The sequence below is a fragment of the Argopecten irradians genome, chromosome 3, assembly GCF_041381155.1.
Source record: "Argopecten irradians isolate NY chromosome 3, Ai_NY, whole genome shotgun sequence".
Classification (NCBI taxonomy): Eukaryota; Metazoa; Mollusca; class Bivalvia; order Pectinida; family Pectinidae; genus Argopecten; species Argopecten irradians.
In genome coordinates, this window is record NC_091136.1 from 59449251 (window position 1) to 59470542 (window position 21292).

Sequence of the window (21292 nt, forward strand, 5' to 3'; positions counted from 1 at the left end):
CTAGACTCAATGGAACCAGGGTGAGTAGGATGATACTAGACTCAATGAACAGGGTGAGTAGGATGAATACTAGACTCAATGAACCAGGGTGAGTAGGATGATACTAGACTCAATGAACCAGGGTGAGTAGATGATACTAGATAACTAGACTCAATGAACCAGGGTGAGTAGGATGATACTAACTCAATGAACCAGGTGAGTAGGATGATACTAGACTCAATGAACCAGGGTGAGTAGGATGATACTAGACTCAATGAACCAGGGTGAGTAGGATGATACTAGACTCAATGAACCAGGGTGATAGGATGATACTAGACTCAATGAACCAGGGTGAGTATAGGATTGATACTAGACTCAATGAACCAGGGTGAGAGGATGATACTAGACTCAAGTGAACCAGGGTGAGTAGGATGATAGACTAGACTCAATGAACCAGTGAGTAGGATGATACTAGACTCAATGAACCAGGGTGAGTAGGATGATACTAGACTCAATGAACCAGGGTGAGTAGGATGATACTAGACTCAATGAACCAGGGTGAGTAGGATGATACTAGACTCAATGAACCAGGGTGTAGGATGATACTGAGACTCAATGAACCAGGGTGAGTAGGATGATACTAGAGCTCAATGAACCAGGGTGAGTAGGATGATACTAGACTCAATGAACAGGGTGAGTAGGATGATACTAGACTCAATGAACCAGGGTGAGTAGGATGATACTAACTCAATGAACCAGGGTGAGTAGGATGATACTAGACTCAATGAACCAGGGTGAGTAGGACGATACTAGACTCAATGAACCAGGGTGAGTAGGATGATACTAGACTCAATGAACCAGGGTGAGTAGGATGATACTAGACTCAATGAACCAGGTGAGTAGGATGATACTAGACTCAATGAACCAGGGTGAGTAGGATGATACTAGACTCAATGAACAGGGTGAGGTAGGATGATACTAGACTCAATGAACCAGGGTGAGTAGGATGATACTAGGACTCAATGAACCAGGGTGAGTAGGATGATACTAGACTCAATGAACCAGGGTGAGTAGGATGATTACTAGACTCAATGAACCAGGGTGAGTAGGATGATACTAGACTCAATGAACCAGGGTGAGTAGGATGATACTAGACTCAATGAACCAGGGTGAGTAGGATGATACTAGACTCAATGAACCAGGGTGAGTAGGATACTGATACTAGACTCAATGAACCAGGGTGAGTAGGATGATACTAGACTCAATGAACCAGGGTGAGTAGGATGATACTAGACTCAATGAACCAGGGTGAGTAGGATGATACTAGACTCAATGAACCAGGGTGAGTAGGATGATACTAGACTCAATGAACCAGGGTGAGTAGGATGATACTAGACTCAATGAACCAGGGTGAGTAGGATGATACTAGACTCAATGAACCAGGGTGAGTAGGATGATACTAGACTCAATGAACCAGGGTGAGTAGGATGATACTAGACTCATGAACCAGGGTGAGTAGGATGATACTAGACTCAATGAACCAGGGTGAGTAGGATGATACTAGACTCAATGAACCAGGGTGAGATAGGATGATACTAGACTCAATGAACCAGGGTGAGTAGGATGATACTAGACTCAATGAACCAGGGTGAGTAGGATGATACTAGACTCAATGAACCAGGGTGAGTAGGATGATACTAGACTCAATGAACCAGGGTGAGTAGGATGATACTAGACTCAATGAACCAGGGTGAGTAGGATGATACTAGACTCAATGAACCAGGGTGAGTAGGATGATACTAGACTCAATGAACCAGGGTGAGTAGGATGATACTAGACTCAATGAACCAGGGTGAGTAGGATGATACTAGACTCAATGAACCAGGGTGAGTAGGATGATACTAGACTCAATGAACCAGGGTGAGTAGGATGATACTAGACTCAATGAACCAGGGTGAGTAGGATGATACTAGACTCAATGAACCAGGGTGAGTAGGATGATACTAGACTCAATGAACCAGGTGAGTAGGATGATACTAGACTCAATGAACCAGGGTGAGTAGGATGATACTAGACTCAATGAACCAGGGTGAGTAGGATGATACTAGACTCAATGAACCAGGGTGAGTAGGATGATACTAGACTCAATGAACCAGGGTGAGTAGGATGATACTAGACTCAATGAACCAGGGTGAGTAGGATGATACTAGACTCAATGAACCAGGGTGAGTAGGATGATACTAGACTCAATGAACCAGGGGTGAGTAGGATGATACTAGACTCAATGAACCAGGGTGAGTAGGATGATACTAGACTCAATGAACCAGGGTGAGTAGGATGACGATACTAGACTCAATGAACCAGGGTGAGTAGGATGATACTAGACTCAATGAACCAGGGTGAGTAGGATGATACTAGACTCAATGAACCAGGGTGAGTAGGATGATACTAGACTCAATGAACCAGGGTGAGTAGGATGATACTAGACTCAATGAACCAGGGTGAGTAGGTAGGATGATACTAGACTCAATGAACCAGGGTGAGTAGGATGATACTAGACTCAATGAACCAGGGTGAGTAGGATGATACTAGACTCAATGAACCAGGGTGAGTAGGATGATACTAGACTCAATGAACCAGGGTGAGTAGGATGATACTAGACTCAATGAACCAGGGTGAGTAGGATGATACTAGACTCAATGAACCAGGGTGAGTAGGATGATACTAGACTCAATGAACCAGGGTGAGTAGGATGATACTAGACTCAATGAACCAGGGTGAGTAGGATGATACTAGACTCAATGAACCAGGGTGAGTAGGATGATACTAGACTCAATGAACCAGGGTGAGTAGGATGATACTAGACTCAATGAACCAGGGTGAGTAGGATGATACTAGACTCAATGAACCAGGGTGAGTAGGATGATACTAGACTCAATGAACCAGGGTGAGTAGGATGATACTAGACTCAATGAACCAGGGTGAGTAGGATGATACTAGACTCAATGAACCAGGGTGAGTAGGATGATACTAGACTCAATGAACCAGGGTGAGTAGGATATACTCTAATAGACTCAATGAACCAGGGTGAGTAGGATGATACTAGACTCAATGAACCAGGGTGAGTAGGATGATACTAGACTCAATGAACCAGGGTGAGTAGGATGATACTAGACTCAATGAACCAGGGTGAGTAGGATGATACTAGACTCAATGAACCAGGGTGAGTAGGATGATACTAGACTCAATGAACCAGGGTGAGTAGGATGATACTAGACTCAATGAACCAGGGTGAGTAGGATGATACTAGACTCAATGAACCAGGGTGAGTAGGATGATACTAGACTCAATGAACCAGGGTGAGTAGGATGATACTAGACTCAATGAACCAGGGTGGGTAGGATGATACTAGACTCAATGAACCAGGGTGAGTAGGATGATACTAGACTCAATGAACCAGGGTGAGTAGGATGATACTAGACTCAATGAACCAGGGTGAGTAGGATGATACTAGACTCAATGAACCAGGGTGAGTAGGACGATACTAGACTCAATGAACCAGGGTGAGTAGGATGATACTAGACTCAATGAACCAGGGTAGTAGTAGGATGATACTAGACTCAATGAACCAGGGTGAGTAGGATGATACTAGACTCAATGAACCAGGGTGAGTAGGACGATACTAGACTCAATGAACCAGGGTGAGTAGGATGATACTAGACTCAATGAACCAGGGTGAGTAGGATGATACTAGACTCAATGAACCAGGGTGAGTAGGATGATACTAGACTCAATGAACCAGGGTGAGTAGGACGATACTAGACTCAATGAACCAGGGTGAGTAGGATGATACTAGACTCAATGAACCAGGGTGAGTAGGATGATACTAGACTCAATGAACCAGGGTGAGTAGGATGATACTAGACTCAATGAACCAGGGTGAGTAGGATGATACTAGACTCAATGAACCAGGGTGAGTAGGATGATACTAGACTCAATGAACCAGGGTGAGTAGGATGATACTAGACTCAATGAACCAGGGTGAGTAGGATGATACTAGACTCAATGAACCAGGGTGAGTAGGATGATACTAGACTCAATGAACCAGGGTGAGTAGGATGATACTAGACTCAATGAACCAGGGTGAGTAGGATGATACTAGACTCAATGAACCAGGGTGAGTAGGATGATACTAGACTCAATGAACCAGGGTGAGTAGGACGATACTAGACTCAATGAACCAGGGTGAGTAGGATGATACTAGACTCAATGAACCAGGGTGAGTAGGATGATACTAGACTCAATGAACCAGGGTGAGTAGGATGATACTAGACTCAATGAACCAGGGTGAGTAGGATGATACTAGACTCAATGAACCAGGGTGAGTAGGATGATACTAGACTCAGGGTGAGTAGGATGATATGACTCAATGAAGCAGGGTGAGTAGGACGATACTAGACTCAATGAAACCAGGGTGAGTAGGATGATACTAGACTCAATGAACCAGGGTGAGTAGGACGATACTAGACTCAATGAAGCAGGGTGAGTAGGACGATACTAGACTCAATGAACCAGGGTGAGTAGGACGATACTAGACTCAATGAACAGGGTGAGTAGACGATACTAGACTCAATGAAGCAGGGTGAGTAGGACGATACTAGACTCAATGAACCAGGGTGAGTAGGACGATACTAGACTCAATGAACCAGGGTGAGTAGGACGATACTAGACTCAATGAACCAGGGTGAGTAGGACGATACTAGACTCAATGAACCAGGGTGAGTAGGACGATACTAGACTCAATGAACCAGGGTGAGTAGGATGATACTAGACTCAATGAAGCAGGGTGAGTAGGACGATACTAGACTCAATGAACCAGGGTGAGTAGGACGATACTAGACTCAATGAACCAGGGTGAGTAGGACGATACTAGACTCAATGAACCAGGGTGGGTAGGATGATACTAGACTCAATGAAGCAGGGTGAGTAGGATGATACTAGACTCAATGAAGCAGGGTGGAAGTAGGACGATACTAGACTCAATGAAGCAGGGTGGGTAGGATGATACTAGACTCAATGAACCAGGGTGAGTAGGACGATACTAGACTCAATGAAGCAGGGTGAGTAGGACGATACTAGATTCAATGAAGCAGGGTGGGTAGGATGATACTAGACTCAATGAAGCAGGGTGGTAGGATGATACTAGACTCAATGAAGCAGGGTGAGTAGGATGATACTAGACTCAATGAACCAGGGTGAGTAGGACGATACTAGACTCAATGAACCAGGGTGAGTAGGACGATACTAGACTCAATGAACCAGGGTGAGTAGGATGATACTAGACTCAATGAACCAGGGTGAGTAGGATGATACTAGACTCAATGAAGCAGGGTGAGTAGGACGATACTAGACTCAATGAAGCAGGGTGAGTAGGACGATACTAGACTCAATGAACCAGGGTGAATAGGATGATGATACTAGACTCAATGAAACCAGGGTGAGTAGGATGGGTAGTAGGACGATATACTAGACTCAAGAAGCAGGGTGAGTAGGACGATACTAGACTCAATGAAGCAGGGTGAGTAGGACGATACTAGACTCAATGAACCAGGGTGAGTAGGATGATACTAGACTCAATGAAGCAGGGTGGGTAGGATGATACTAGACTCAATGAAGCAGGGTGGGTAGGATGATACTAGACTCAATGAAGCAGGGTGAGTAGGATGATACTAGACTCAATGAAGCAGGGTGGGTAGGATGATACTAGACTCAATGAAGCAGGGTGGGTAGGATGATACTAGACTCAATAGCAGGGTGGTAGGATGATACTAGACTCAATGAAGCAGGGTGGGTAGGATGAATACTAGATTCAATGAAGCAGGGGGGTAGGATGATAAGATCAATGGAAAGCTATTCAGGACTTTATAGTCAGCTCTCTAAAAAGAAAAAATTATGTAATGCAACTTCTTTCTCATCAAATGATATTTGTCCTTAGATATCATATGTTGATAACACAGATATAGGGGCAATTACGAGAAAATGTCAGACTTTGTAATAAATCCTGATATCAGACACCGGTAAATTTTCAACTCTTTTTATCTGTATTTGACAGATCAACAGCTACATGGACTCTGAAATCCCTCTAAGGATGAAACTCAAGGTTGGCGCCACATTCGGCTGCAGCAAACAGGCAAGAATGCTAGTGGACAGACCCACTACTTGTCTCTCTCAGGCTTCGAGATTTACGGCACGGTGACCGGTGTCTGTGATGATCTGGGTTAGTGTTTTGTATATTATCGGCATTCAGAACAAATCATGAACAACTTTACCAATTGAAGTTTTGAAAAAATACCCTTACCCTGTTAGATATTTGTAAAATTGCTTCTTGCCATTTCATTTTTGTCTTAAACTTAGTTTATATACACACTCCTGGTTTACCTTGGTATAAAGATTGAATAGTGAGTAATTACTTTTAATTGTGTTTGTCTACAGGCAAAGCAGCTAGGGAAGCGGAAGCTAATCTGAGGCGACAGCGGAGAATTATAAGAACACAGGTCTTAAAGCAGATGGTACCTGGAGCTCGTGTAATGCGGGGTATGGATTGGAAATGGAGAGAGCAGGACGGTAACCCTCCAGGAGACGGAACCATCACAGGAGAGCTCCATAATGGTAGGTAACTCTAGTGTAACAGACTACAGTCCTAACACACAAGGGGACAGAACCATCACAGGAGAGCTCCATAATGGTAGGTAACTCTAGTGTAACAGACTACAGTCCTTACTCACAAGGGGACAGAACCATCACAGGAGAGCTCCATAATGGTAGGTAACTCTAGTGTAACAGACTACAGTCCTAACTCACAAGGGGACAGAACCATCACAGGAGAGCTCCATAATAGTAGGTAACTCTAGTGTAACAGACTACAGTCCTAACCCACAAGGGGACAGAACCATCACAGGAGAGCTCCATAATAGTAGGTAACTCTAGGGTAACAGACTACAGTCCTAACTCACAAGGGGACAGAACCATCACAGGAGAGCTCCATAATGGTTGGTAACTCTAGTGTAACAGACTACAGTCCTAACCCACCAGGTGACGGAACCATCACAGGAGAGCTCCATAATGGTAGGTAACTCTAGTGTAACAGACTACAGTCCTAACTCACAAGGGGACAGAACCATCACAGGAGAGCTCCATAATGGTAGGTAACTCTAGTGTAACAGACTACAGTCCTAACTCACAAGGGGACAGAACCATCACAGGAGAGCTCCATAATAGTAGGTAACTCTAGGGTAACAGACTACAGTCCTAACCCACCAGGAGACGGAACCATCACAGGAGAGCTCCATAATGGTAGGTAACTCTAGGGTAACAGACTACAGTCCTAACTCACAAGGGGACAGAACCATCACAGGAGAGCTCCATAATGGTAGGTAACTCTAGTGTAACAGACTACAGTCCTAACTCACAAGGGGACATAACCATCACAGGAGAGCTCCATAATGGTAGGTAACTCTAGTGTAACAGACTACAGTCCTAACTCACAAGGGGACAGAACCATCACAGGAGAGCTCCATAATGGTAGGTAACTCTAGTGTAACAGACTACAGTCCTAACTCACAAGGGGACAGAACCATCACAGGAGAGCTCCATAATAGTAGGTAACTCTAGGGTAACAGACTACAGTCCTAACCCACAAGGGGACAGAACCATCACAGGAGAGCTCCATAATGGTAGGTAACTCTAGGGTAACAGACTACAGTCCTAAACCCACCAGGGGACTGAACCATCACAGGAGAGCTCCATAATGGTAGGTAACTCTAGTGTAACAGACTACAGTCCTAACTCACAAGGGGACAGAACCATCACAGGAGAGCTCCATAATGGTAGGTAACTCTAGTGTAACAGACTACAGTCCTAACCCACAAGGGGACAGAACCATCACAGGAGAGCTCCATAATAGTAGGTAACTCTAGGGTAACAGACTACAGTCCTAACTCACAAGGGGACAGAACCATCACAGGAGAGCTCCATAATGGTAGGTAACTCTAGTGTAACAGACTACAGTCCTAATCACCAGGAGACGGAACCATCACAGGAGAACTCCATAATGGTAGGTAACTCTAGGGTAACAGACTACAGTCCTAACCCACCAGGTGACGGAACCATCACAGGAGAGCTCCATAATGGTAGGTAACTCTAGGGTAACAGACTACAGTCCTAACCCACAAGGGGACAGAACCATCACAGGAGAGCTCCATAATGGTAGGTAACTCTAGTGTAACAGACTACAGTCCTAACTCACAAGGGGACAGAACCATCACAGGAGAGCTCCATAATAGTAGGTAACTCTAGGGTAACAGACTACAGTCCTAACCCACCAGGAGACGGAACCATCACAGGAGAGCTCCATAATAGTAGGTAACTCTAGGGTAACAGACTACAGTCCTAACTCACAAGGGGACAGAACCATCACAGGAGAGCTCCATAATGGTAGGTAACTCTAGTGTAACAGACTACAGTCCTAACTCACAAGGGGACAGAACCATCACAGGAGAGCTCCATAATGGTAGGTAACTCTAGTGTAACAGACTACAGTCCTAACTCACAAGGGGACAGAACCATCACAGGAGAACTCCATAATGGTAAGTAATTCATGACTGTAGTCTGTCACTAGAGCCCTGAATTTACCTTGGGTAATTAAAGAAAGCGTAAAAGATAGAGTTAATATAATATATTTATGGAATATTTTGGTAAATATTTTGTGGTTATTGATCTGAGACATTCTATTCACATGACCTCTGTCCTTTAAACAGGCTGGATTGATGTGACCTGGGACTCTGGTGGATCTAATTCCTACAGAATGGGGGCTGAGGGCAAGTACGACCTGCAGCTCTCGCCCAACCATGACCCAGACAAACTGCGCCCTGTTGTCAGGACGACAGAGGCAGGGGCAGTTGGAGGAGCCAAGGTCAAGGTCACAAGCTCCTTAGTATCTGATAAAGCCAAGGTACAATACAAAAATATGGTAATATATTGTTTACTTCTAAGCATGAACATTTTCTTGGTTTGCTGCTTGATGTCATTTTGATAAAAAACATAGTATTTTTGATTCTGATCATAACTGTCCTTTTTAGCTCGCCTTTTCGAAGAATAGGGGGAGCAAATGTTGTCACCCCCGGCGTCCCATTTCACGTTAAAGTTTTTGAGCAAGTTTCTGTTTCGTCAATTGTTTAAGCTGTAGTCATCATAAGTGTTTATGATTTTATTTTCCTAATGTGTATGGATGCTGAACGTGATAATACAACCAATTTGGGGCCCTTTAGGGGGTTTTTGAGTCTGTTAATTTGTCATATTTCCATTTTAAAGTTTTTGAGCAAGTTTCTATTTTGTCAATTGTTTAAGCACAAGTTGTCATAAATATTTTATGATTTTATTTTCCTAATGTGTATGGATGCTGAAGGTGATAACACAACCAATTTGGGGCCCTTTAGAAGGTTTTTGAGTCTGTTAATTTGTCATATTTCCATGTTTATATAGTAAATACTTGAACATCAACTTCTTCTGAATAGGCGAGCTTTGCTGTTCTCCAACAGCTCTTGTTTTGTTTCTTGTTTGAAAAATTTGATCAAGCATTATATTGATACAGATGTGTGACCAGTGTATCTCATTCTGTACGTTTGTTTTAGGTGAGTGTACTAACCAGCAGGAAGAGTAGTTCTACACCGAGTCTGACCGACGTGGCCGAGAACAAACCATCTGTAGCAAGTACAGAACAAGCTGCTTCAGCTGATAATCTCACAACAGCTGTCAAATCTGTAAGTAACACTCGAACAAGCTGCCTCATCCATTTTTTTATAAGTTAATTTGACTTGACCATTTTATGTCATGAAAACGTATCTGGTATTTAAAAATTATGATCAGTTAAAAAATGGGCAATGGTAATAGGATACTTTGACCATTTGCCTTTAGCCTGTGAAATGTTTAATATCGTAATTAAGTTACCCAAGATACATATATTTAGAAGAATAGTAATTAAGCTATTTAAATTGATTTGTTATTTTATAGATGGCCCAGAATCTTGCTGACAGTATGGTGAATCTGGCCAGCTCTGATGCCCTTGTGTCTGTGAATGTGGACCCCGTAGATGAGGGAGTGAGTGGTAACATCCCCACTGAACCAGTTGTAGTTGTCCACAAAGGACATGAGCGAGGTAATGTGGACGCGTCTGGAGGCTATCCATCCCTGCCGGAAGTCCTGGAAACCAGTGAACAGGGATCACCAAAGGGAGCAGAGGCCATGCAAATGCCATCCACTACTGTGGGGTCTAATGTGGCCGCCAGTGTGGCAGAGGCTATAGCCAAAAAAATGGAGGCACAGACACGTAGTTCACCAACCAATCCTATGAGTGTTAGTGTTCCTAATCTGCCGTCAAGTATGGAGCAGACGGTCAGTCTTCTGGAGACCTTCGCCGCCGTTACACGCAGAAATCTGGGTACAGTTGTCATGAACAACCGCAGCAACAGCGGCAGACTTGGTCCCCAGAATTCACCAAGTATGTACAACAGTATGTATTACAATTACAAGGGACTGGACTGTATGCAGTAGGACCAAATATTTAGCTGGTTATTTTTGCAGGATGTGAAAATATTCGGCAAAATATTGAGAAATGATAGAGTCAATATATACCCTGAAAATCTGCTAAATTTAAATTTTCTTGATTAAAATCATGAAAATTTTGATTCGCATAATAACCGGACATAAGGCATTACCATATCCTGAGAGTAAATCTATCTTTGAATATTTATTAGTTAGGTTCTCTTAAAATAGAGAAATTTTTTGTTGTGTTGGAAGTTAGTAAATGGGCCCTAACAAAAGCTATTTTCCCTTCAGATGCCTTGTTGAGTACAGCCCAGAGTTACCCCAGCCTGACCACCTCAGCATCAGCTACATCCAACACACTAACTACAACACAGACCATGGCTAACGTAACGTCACTTAGCCAGGCCTTAACCCGGAGCCTCACTTCCACATCTAGTGAGAGTGATAACGAGTTCATGGAGAGCTGTCGTGCTCCGATGCTGCTCGCTGAACTTGATGATGATTGTGAGGAACTTCCCGGACCTGACGACGATGATGATGAAAATGAGGATGAGAACGAAGATGATGAAGTATATGATGACTTCTTGGTGAGTAGCAATGATATTGAATCCTGTAGGTATAAATCGAAATGTTAAGCATATTGGTGAGAATACAGAAGTTCTTGTATATAATATCATTCTTTGCAAGCAGTACATGCCTGATAAGGGTGAGAGTATTGATAATGACAGATATTAACTCCCTTTACAGGAAGAGGATGAGTTAGAAGGGCGAGGAGAGAGAAGGAAGACCTGGGATGATGAATTTGTCCTGAAACGACAGTTCTCAGCCCTTATCCCAGCATTTGACCCTCGTCCTGGACGCACCAACGTAAACCAAACTCAGGACTTTGAGATCCCTGCCCCTGGTTAGTTACAAGAAGATGTTATTGAATAAATTAACTATTTCCTTTTAAGAATTTAATTGATGAATATTTTTACTAAATCAGACATTTTACAGTTACTACAGATTAGATTATATGGGTTTATATTTTACAGCTCAATTAACATCATTTGTTATTTTCTAAAATAAATGTATGTGGAAGCATAGTGCTGGCAAGTTGGATATAAGAGTAATATTTATTTATTCTTTGCTTTATTGATTTTATCTTCTTACCTGTGTAACTATAACTTTGCTGGTTCTAACATATTTGATTTCTATTCTGACACTAACCTAACTTGTATTTTAATTTGTTTTGATAGGAACAGAGGACCAGAGTATGGCTGAGTCGACTGACCAGGTACTCCAGCCCAAACTGGCCATCTACATCAAGGCTCCAGGATTACCAGGGGTGAGTCTGATATGTCTGGCTAGGACAGGTTTACACTATAGTACCTATCATCAGTTTAACTAATTTTAATCAAATATTTATAAATCTGGCTGCCCTATCAGAAAACGTTCATCAATTAAGAAAATGACTTTATTTCAATATTTTATTGTTTAATTTTTGTCTTCGTTTATTAACATACAGATGGAGGAAGGAGAGGTGTGTCTCGGCCATGAGAAAAGCTGTATATTTAAGTACATACAGAAACTACTCACTCAGGCACCTGCATCCAATAGGGCAGAGAGACTGAAGAGAATCTGGGAGCCCACATACACGTAAGTCTTAGATTGATAAACCATAGAATTTAGAGTGAATTGGCAAAATAAGTTATCGGACATTATTGATAGTAATGACATATCAGTTTTTGATATGATAATATGACATTAAAACTGATCATGAGTACATATACTAATAGGAGGCCAAACGGCCACATGCCTCCCAGGACAAGACTATTTGCATAATGTTTAATTGCAATATATTATTTTGTAAGATGTCACCAAGGGAGGTTACACTGTCTGTCAACCATACTTTCCTAATTAGAATTGATGTCTTTTAAACAATACTGTTTTATCTGGGCCGATGCAGATAATAACAGAACAGCTAGAGTACAGCTAGGCTACAGCAGACAGCATAACAGTCATATAGAGTATACTTACAAGGTATAACCCCTGTTTGGAGAGTTGCAGGATATGCTACATATAGCTAGCTGGTATATAGACCTGGAAAGGCCCAATTTTGATATAAAATTTACCGATTTCTCACTTAGTAGTTCAATCTAATTTCTCTAAATTCAATAGTGCCTCGTCTTACACAACACCTTCAATCTGGCCTTACAAATATATACTTCTCTACGACAAAGCTTAAATCCTGTCCACATGGCACAATTTGACTAAATTGCAAGGCCAGGCCTATACCTCCTCCGGACTACTTCGCAGTCCTGGGAGGTAAAATTGTAGTGTTTTCAAATGTCTGATAGGGTAATCTCTGGTTTCTCTGAATCTCTGCAATTATGATATGATAATGCCTGACTTCACAAGCGTGTTTATAACAGACAATGTTATTGTTTTATGCAGGATTGTGTACAAAGCATTGAAGGATGGAGAAAGTAAACAGGAGCTGGAGAAAATGACTGTAAGTATATTATATATATTACCAGTAGGGGAAATGTTTATTTCCGTGTCAAAATTTTAAGAAAAGTATAGTAGTTAAACAAGCCTGCAAACATATGACATTATATTGCAGGATTCTGTGTACCGCCAGATTGGAGCCCAGGCAGACAGTCAAGGCTTCCAAATCCTCAGTGAATGGGACATCCCTCGTAACAACGATCCCACAGCCTGTACCATGGATCATGTCCTTCAGCTTCTACAGCGACTGTACGCCATCGCTATGGAGCAAACTCCAAACACTCTCATGAAATGTAGGTCCCAACTGCTCTTATAAAAAGAATAATAGAAATTTCTGTCAAATGGAACTTAATGTTATGTGTAAAAAGATGGCTGTCCAATCGAACAATTAGTTGAAATCTTAAGTATATGAAATGTTGAAATTCTGATCCAAAGCATTAATGTTGTGAGTAACTTTACTCTCAAATTCAAAGGTACTAAATTCTACCAAGATATCAGCCTTGTGCATTTCAAAATTCATGAATAACATACGTATTCTTTTAGAGAAGCCTATCATCTCTATCTAAACAAATATCTTTATACAACAAAAAAAAACCTAAGTGTTGCTGATGTGTATCTGATCACCTCAGACATACTCCTTTGATTTGTTTGTTCAGATGATCAGCCACTACTGTTGAATGTGCCAGCAGAGGATTTTATCAGTAAGAAAATCACCAACAAATTAGTACAACAAACCCAGGTAAGTACAAACTGGTCACTTACATCTTACATTTGAAATATTCTATCACATATATCAGGTAAAGAACTTTAAATTCATTTAACGAAAGTTTTGCTTGTATCTGAAACAGTAACTTACTTAAATGTTGCAGTTCCTGAATTTTAAGATGAAAAGTTAAAATTTGTTCAAAAAAATATTCTCATGTTGTTTTCAGGACCCCCTGGTGCTGACCAGTAATGTCTATGATAGTATTATAAATATTTTACCTGTTTCCAGGACCCCCTGGTGCTGACAGTAATGTCTATGATAGATTATAGATATTTCTGTTTCCAGGACCCCCTGGTGCTGCCAGTAATGTCTATGATGATAGTATTATATAATTTTATTTTTACTGCCAGGACCCCCTGGTGCTGGCCAGTAATGTCTATGATAGTATTATAAATATTTTACCTGTTTCCAGGACCCCCTGGTGCTGGCCAGTAATGTCTATGATAGTATTATAAATATTTTACCTGTTTCCAGGACCCCCTGGTGCTGACCATGCTATGATAGTAATGCCCCTATGATAAGTATTATAAATATTTTACCTGTTTCCAGGACCCCCTGGTGCTGCCAGTAATGTCTATGGTATTATAATATTTTACCACCCCTGTGCTGGCAGTAATGTCTATGATAGTATTATAAATATTTTACCTGTTTCCAGGACCCCCTGGTGCTGGCCAGTAATGTCTATGATAGTATTATAGATATTTTACCTGTTTCCAGGACCCCCTGGTGCTGGCCAATAATGCCTATGATAGTATTATAAATATTTTACCTGTTTCCAGGACCCCCTGGTGCTGGCCAGTAATGTCTATGATAGTATTATAAATATTTTACCTGTTTCCAGGACCCCCTGGTGCTGGCCAATAATGTCTATGATAGTATTATAAATATTTTACCTGTTTCCAGGACCCCCTGGTGCTGACCAGTAATGTCTATGATAGTATTATAAATATTTTACCTGTTTCCAGGACCCCCTGGTGCTGACCAGTAATGTCTATGATAGTATTATAAATATTTTACCTGTTTTCAGGACCCCCTGGTGCTGGCCAATAATGCCTATGATAGTATTATAAATATTTTACCTGTTTCCAGGACCCCCTGGTGCTGGCCAGTAATGTCTATGATAGTATTATAAATATTTTACCCGTTTCCAGGACCCCCTGGTGCTGACCAGTAATGCCTATGATAGTATTATAAATATTTTACCTGTTTCCAGGACCCCCTGGTGCTGGCCAATAATGTCTATGATAGTATTATAAATATTTTACCTGTTTCCAGGACCCCCTGGTGCTGACAAGTAATGTCTATGATAGTATTATAAATATTTTACCTGTTTCCAGGACCCCCTGGTGCTGGCCAGTAATGTCTATGATAGTATTATAAATATTTTACCTGTTTCCAGGACCCCCTGGTGCTGGCCAGTAATGTCTATGATAGTATTATAAATATTTTACCTGTTTCCAGGACCCCCTGGTGCTGACCAGTAATGCCTATGATAGTATTATAAATATTTTACCTGTTTCCAGGACCCCCTGGTGCTGGCCAATAATGTCTATGATAGTATTATAAATATTTTACCTGTTTCCAGGACCCCCTGGTGCTGACCAGTAATGCCTATGATAGTATTATAAATATTTTACCTGTTTCCAGGACCCCCTGGTGCTGACCAGTAATGTCTATGATAGTATTATAAATATTTTACCTGTTTCCAGGACCCCCTGGTGCTGGCCAATAATTGCCTATGATAGTATTATAAATATTTTACCTGTTTCCAGGACCCCCTGGTGCTGGCCAATAATGCTTATGATAGTATTATAAATATTTTAGGTGGTACCTGTTTCCAGGACCCCCTGGTGCTGACCAGTAATGCCTATGATAGTATTATAAATATTTTACCTGTTTCCAGGACCCCCTGGTGCTGGCCAATAATGTCTATGATAGTATTATAAATATTTTACCTGTTTCCAGGACCCCCTGGTGCTGACCAGTAATGTCTATGATAGTATTATAAATATTTTACCTGTTTCCAGGACCCCCTGGTGCTGGCCAATAATGCCTATGATAGTATTATAAATATTTCACCTGTTTCCAGGACCCCCTGGTGCTGGCCAATAATGCCTATGATAGTATTATAAATATTTTACCTGTTTCCAGGACCCCCTGGTGCTGACCAGTAATGCCTATGATAGTATTATAAATATTTTACCTGTTTCCAGGACCCCCTGGTGCTGACAAGTAATGTCTATGATAGTATTATAAATATTTTACCTGTTTCCAGGACCCCCTGGTGCTGGCCAGTAATGTCTATGATAGTATTATAAATATTTTACCTGTTTCCAGGACCCCCTGGTGCTGGCCAATAATGCCTATGATAGTATTATAAATATTTTACCTGTTTCCAGGACCCCCTGGTGCTGGCCAATAATGCTTATGATAGTATTATAAATATTTTAGGTGGTACCTGTTTCCAGGACCCCCTGGTGCTGACCAGTAATGCCTATGATAGTATTATAAATATTTTACCTGTTTCCAGGACCCCCTGGTGCTGGCCAATAATGCCTATGATAGTATTATAAATATTTTACCTGTATCCAGGACCCCCTGGTTCTGACCAGTAATGTCTATGATAGTATTATAAATATTTTACCTGTTTCCAGGACCCCCTGGTTCTGGCCAGTAATGCCTTACCTGATTGGTGTGAGAAGCTCACTAAGTACTGCCCCATGCTCTGCTCCTTTGAGACCAGACAGATCTACTTCACCTGTACCGCCTTCGGATCCTCAAGGTCAGTAAAATCTTTTAACTTTAACATTGTCAAAAATCTAAAATTATGCTTTGACCTATTATATTTATATGATGACTATGAAACATTTGAATTAATCCTACAACTCTTCTACAGGGCCATTGTATGGCTACAGGACCGGAGGGATGCCACTCTTGAGAGAAGTCGTGGTCCGATGCCACGTCGAGACGAGGGTGGTGAGTACCGTATCGGACGTCTGAAGCACGAGCGTGTGAGAATCCCCCGCGGAGAGAGATTACTAGACTGGGCCGTACAGGTGATGAAGTACCATGCCCACAGAAAGTCAGTATTAGAGATTGAATTTGAGCTGGAGGAAGGCACAGGACTGGGTCCCAGTCTCGAGTTCTACGCCCTCATCGCCGCGGAGATGCAGAGGAAGGAGCTCGGGTTGTGGCTTTGTGATGATGACGTCCCTAACAACTTGGAGAGAGAGGTGAGTATAAGACCATAGTATATACAGCTAAAATCTTTAATCTCATCATGCAATTGATTTAGAAAATTTAGGATTCATAACAGTAATTCAGAAATAGATGCTGACTTGTTAATGGTCATGTTATCATTTGATTATGTATAATAATCACCAGCGTTCTCTGTACTCCTGTGTTTATCCTCTTATATACATTTACAGGTGGACATTGGTCATGGTGTGAAGCCCCCTGGCTACTATATCCAGAGGATTGGAGGTCTGTTCCCCGCCCCTCTGCCACAGGATAGCGCTGATATTCCACGTGTAGAGAAGCTATTCCACTTCCTTGGCACTCTACTGGCCAAGTGTATACAGGACAAACGTTTGATTGACTTACCACTTTCTCGCTCCTTCTTCAAACTCATGTGTATGGGGGAGATGGGCCACATTATCACACAACAGTATCAGGACTCTCTACACCGATCGGTGGGTAGTACGACCGAGTCGTACCACAGTGAACAGGACCTGTCCCCACGCGACACTCTGTCCTCCAGCATAGAGGATGTGGATAAGGAACTTATCCTTGATCCTCCCAAGGTCAAACGTCCAGACACACCAGCCTGGTACGAAGGAATCCTTACTGACGATGACTTTGAGCTCATCGACCCCCACCGTGCTACATTCCTCCGACAATTACGAGAGTTAGTCAATAAAAAACAGAGAATTCTAAAGGACAAAACGCTGTCTCCTGACCAGAAAAATATACTCATACAACAATTAGGCCTGCAGAATCCATCTGAACCTGGCGCCATTTATAGGATAGAGGACATTGGGTAAGTTTGGCATGAAATGTGGTCTGTCTACAGAAGGATGTATATAGAATGTGGAGTTGACCTACATATATAAACCTATTATAATTGGTTCTACTATACTAGGTGATCAGGGCACATTAGATTCAGATTAATTCATTGGATTGGTATATTAAAACATTTAGATTAAAAGTAAATAAAAATAGATATACATGTACATGTAATTTGATTTAGTGGTGTTAGCTTTAATATATGCCACCACGGTGTTCACTTTGTTTTCAGCCTGACATTCCAGTTCAACCCTTCATCCAAAGTGTATGGCTACATGTCGTATGATCTTAAGTCTAATGCTGAGGAGGTAAGATAAAACAAATCAGAAAAAATAACAAAACTTTAAAGCTTTTTTACAAATACTACTGTTTTTAAATTCTGTATATCATGTGGTTTGTGTATAAATTTTGTTTTTATGGTTGCTCTGTAACCAGAGATATATTATTTATTCTGTACATTCTAGTGACTTTTATCAATACCTACCTTCAAGAGCAGATAAATCTGTAATATGTAAAAGTGTACCACTAATATCATGCCATTTTAAATCTGTAATATGTAAAAGTGTACCACTAATATCATGCAATTTAATGCCTGTTCTACAGGAGGTGAATCTGGAGAACGTGGATGAATATGTTGATCTGGTCACTGACTTCTGTCTTAACAGTGGAATCAGACACCAACTGGATGCTTTCAAAGGTATATCTATTCTTTTCAATTTGAGAAACAGACTGATGAGTTCTTGAAGTTAACTTTGTACTCTATACTGTAAACTCCGTAGTCTGAAGTGGGTTTGATGAAGTAATTTACTGGGTATTTTCGAATGTTGCCATTTTGACCAGGATACTATGGTTTGACCATGTTCAATTTAACACTGGGATTTGATCTTTATATGGGATTTTTTCATCTTTATATTTCCATGTTTTCCAGCTGGGTTTGATGAGGTGTTCAGTATGGACAAGCTACACTCCTTTAGTCCTACAGAGCTGGCTACACTGATGTGTGGGGAACAGGCACCAGTGTGGACACGGGAGGACGTCCTCAACTACACTGAGCCCAAGCTGGGCTACACCAGGGACAGGTCAGTAGGGTTACACTATATATACACAGATTTAGGGATATTGATTAAAATTAAAAGAATAAACCGCAAATGAGATGAAGATGTCTACGAATAAAAGAGAAAAAGCAAAATGTACAAAAGTTTCTAAGATAAGGCTTAAGCACTAGAAGTTTACTAACCAAAAATGAGTCAAGCGAGAGTAAAAGAATGAGGAGATGGTGATATATGGAATGTTTTGTACACACTTTATAATTGAAATTGATATTTGTTTATTCCAGCCCTGGGTTCCAACGCTTTGTCAATGTTATGACTAGTCTGAATGCTGATGAGAGGAAGGCGTTCCTACAGTTTACAACCGGATGTTCTTCCTTACCACCAGGTGGTTTTGCTAATCTCCACCCTCGCCTGACTGTCGTTAGGAAAGTGGATGGAAGTGACTCAAGCTATCCGTCAGTCAACACGTGTGTTCACTATCTCAAATTACCAGAGTACTCTTCGGAGGATATCCTACGCCAGAAACTCCTAGACGCCACCAGTGAAAAGGGGTTCCATCTGAACTGATGAGGTTGTCGTTAGCTATGTCTAAGAAGTTTACATTCAGAATGGAAACTCCTTGTGAAGATGTGGTTGTGTGATAAAACCAGAATCTTCAACCACCTACTGAACTTGCCCTATAGTTGGTGTGGACAGATGTTTGACTATCATGCCAGTCATCACGGATGACTTAGCTCAGTATTTACAGCTTTCATTTCCCAAGCTTACACTTTAGTATCTAATACTTGAATTATGAATGACCTTTATTGGTAACAAGTTTTGATATTCGATGACGCTAGGGTTTTAAGCAAGGTCTATTGAGAGTACAAGGTTGATTTTCAACTCTGATCACTATGTTGGTGTGAATGCGTGAAATACGTTTTGGCTGTAAAGGCTCACATTAAAGAAGTCTGAATCATATGCGATGAGTATCATATACTGGATTAGAATGTGTGATCTTTGAGAACAATGAACCACATGTGAATTATAGACAGTCACATTAAGGAAATTAGGGAAACTTGTATATCCCTCATCACATTATCATTTAATTCTCAACATTAATGCTTGGGTTACTTTTGGTAAGCTTTAAATAATGTGTGGTTTGATAACTCAGTTTCTTTAATTTAATACCAGTATTTTCAAGGAGACATTTTTGCCTAAATTCACTATGAATGTTTGAGAGGGAGTTGTCTGTATGAGTGTGTTAGGTTGGGTGTAACACTGTATGTACATTTGTATGTGATAGTAAGGTCTTTATGTCACTTGTCAGGGATGTAAAATTTGTTTTAAATCATGTTCAAATTATTCTCTTGAAAATTCTAGCACTGCACACAATGTACCGAGTATAATTTCCTGAGTGGAAACTTTTGTGATATATGAGGAATTGATGATTACATTAACAGGTCGATATGTAAGGGAGATAATACCAAGGAATGTAAGGGAGATAATACAGAGGATTTTAATTATAAATCATGAAACAAATAGATGAATCACTGTGAATTAAATCCAGCTGTGGTATAGAGGAGATGTTAGGACATTGTGTCTGTTGTGTAGCTGAGAAGACATATTTATCCAAGTGCTTGACATATTCTCTGTAACTGTTTGTGTTACACCTGGATTATATAAACAAATTATCGTTGTTAAAAGATTTTAATACTTTTAACTTTTTTTGTATTGTTCCAGTGAATTGGAAGCCTATTTATTGTTTTGAGTAATTCTATCACATGCTTTTGAAACAACCAAGAGTTGTCATACGTTCAAAAGAGATGTAATGAAATCAATGTGATACACTTGTTTTGGTAGAAGTTTGTATTAAATGCCTGTGCAATCACAATAACTACAACTCTTTGTTGTTTGTGTTCTTTGTAAAACGATACACATGTACAGCAATATTTTGTCAATCTTGGTCGGCCAGTGTTGATTTTTGCGAATCAACCAAAGGTGTTTGAAACTCCAAGATAAGATAAGATACTCCAAAACTCAGTTCTAATGTCTCCTTCACAATTGAAATTCACGATATGGAGTGTTTTTGCAACCGTGTCAATATTCGACTATACAAAAACCCCATGTGCTGCAGGATTTGACCATGAGAATAGAACATAGATGCAGTGAAATTTAGGGATGCTGAATGGCACAGGTTAAAACTTGCATTTAGATTTGTCAAAATCTATCGGTCTGATACTCGCCAAACTTTGAATACTAAATCACTTAAGTGACCTACAGATGTATTTGTGAATTAAAAATTACTTATAAGGAAAATAACTCTTCGGAAACTGGAATTTTTACGGAACTAATATTC

The 21292-nt window shown here is 40.9% G+C and overlaps 1 protein-coding gene across 1 annotated transcript in view; it reads left to right on the top strand.

Annotated features, from left to right (window-relative positions):
• Window positions 1-20836, top strand: part of LOC138319767 (E3 ubiquitin-protein ligase HECTD1-like) — a 36521-nt gene extending 15685 nt beyond the window's left edge. Inside the window, 20 exon segments of the mRNA XM_069262901.1 lie at window positions 6092-6119; window positions 6121-6256; window positions 6472-6648; window positions 8796-8989; window positions 9669-9797; window positions 10048-10534; window positions 10873-11168; window positions 11329-11485; window positions 11820-11908; window positions 12089-12219; window positions 13018-13075; window positions 13187-13364; window positions 13728-13810; window positions 16492-16619; window positions 16734-17070; window positions 17266-17876; window positions 18135-18210; window positions 18506-18599; window positions 18831-18981; window positions 19239-20836. Coding sequence (XP_069119002.1) covers window positions 6092-6119; window positions 6121-6256; window positions 6472-6648; window positions 8796-8989; window positions 9669-9797; window positions 10048-10534; window positions 10873-11168; window positions 11329-11485; window positions 11820-11908; window positions 12089-12219; window positions 13018-13075; window positions 13187-13364; window positions 13728-13810; window positions 16492-16619; window positions 16734-17070; window positions 17266-17876; window positions 18135-18210; window positions 18506-18599; window positions 18831-18981; window positions 19239-19521 — 3823 coding nt within the window. The 3' untranslated portion in view covers window positions 19522-20836.
• The last annotated feature ends 456 nt before the right edge of the window (window positions 20837-21292 follow it).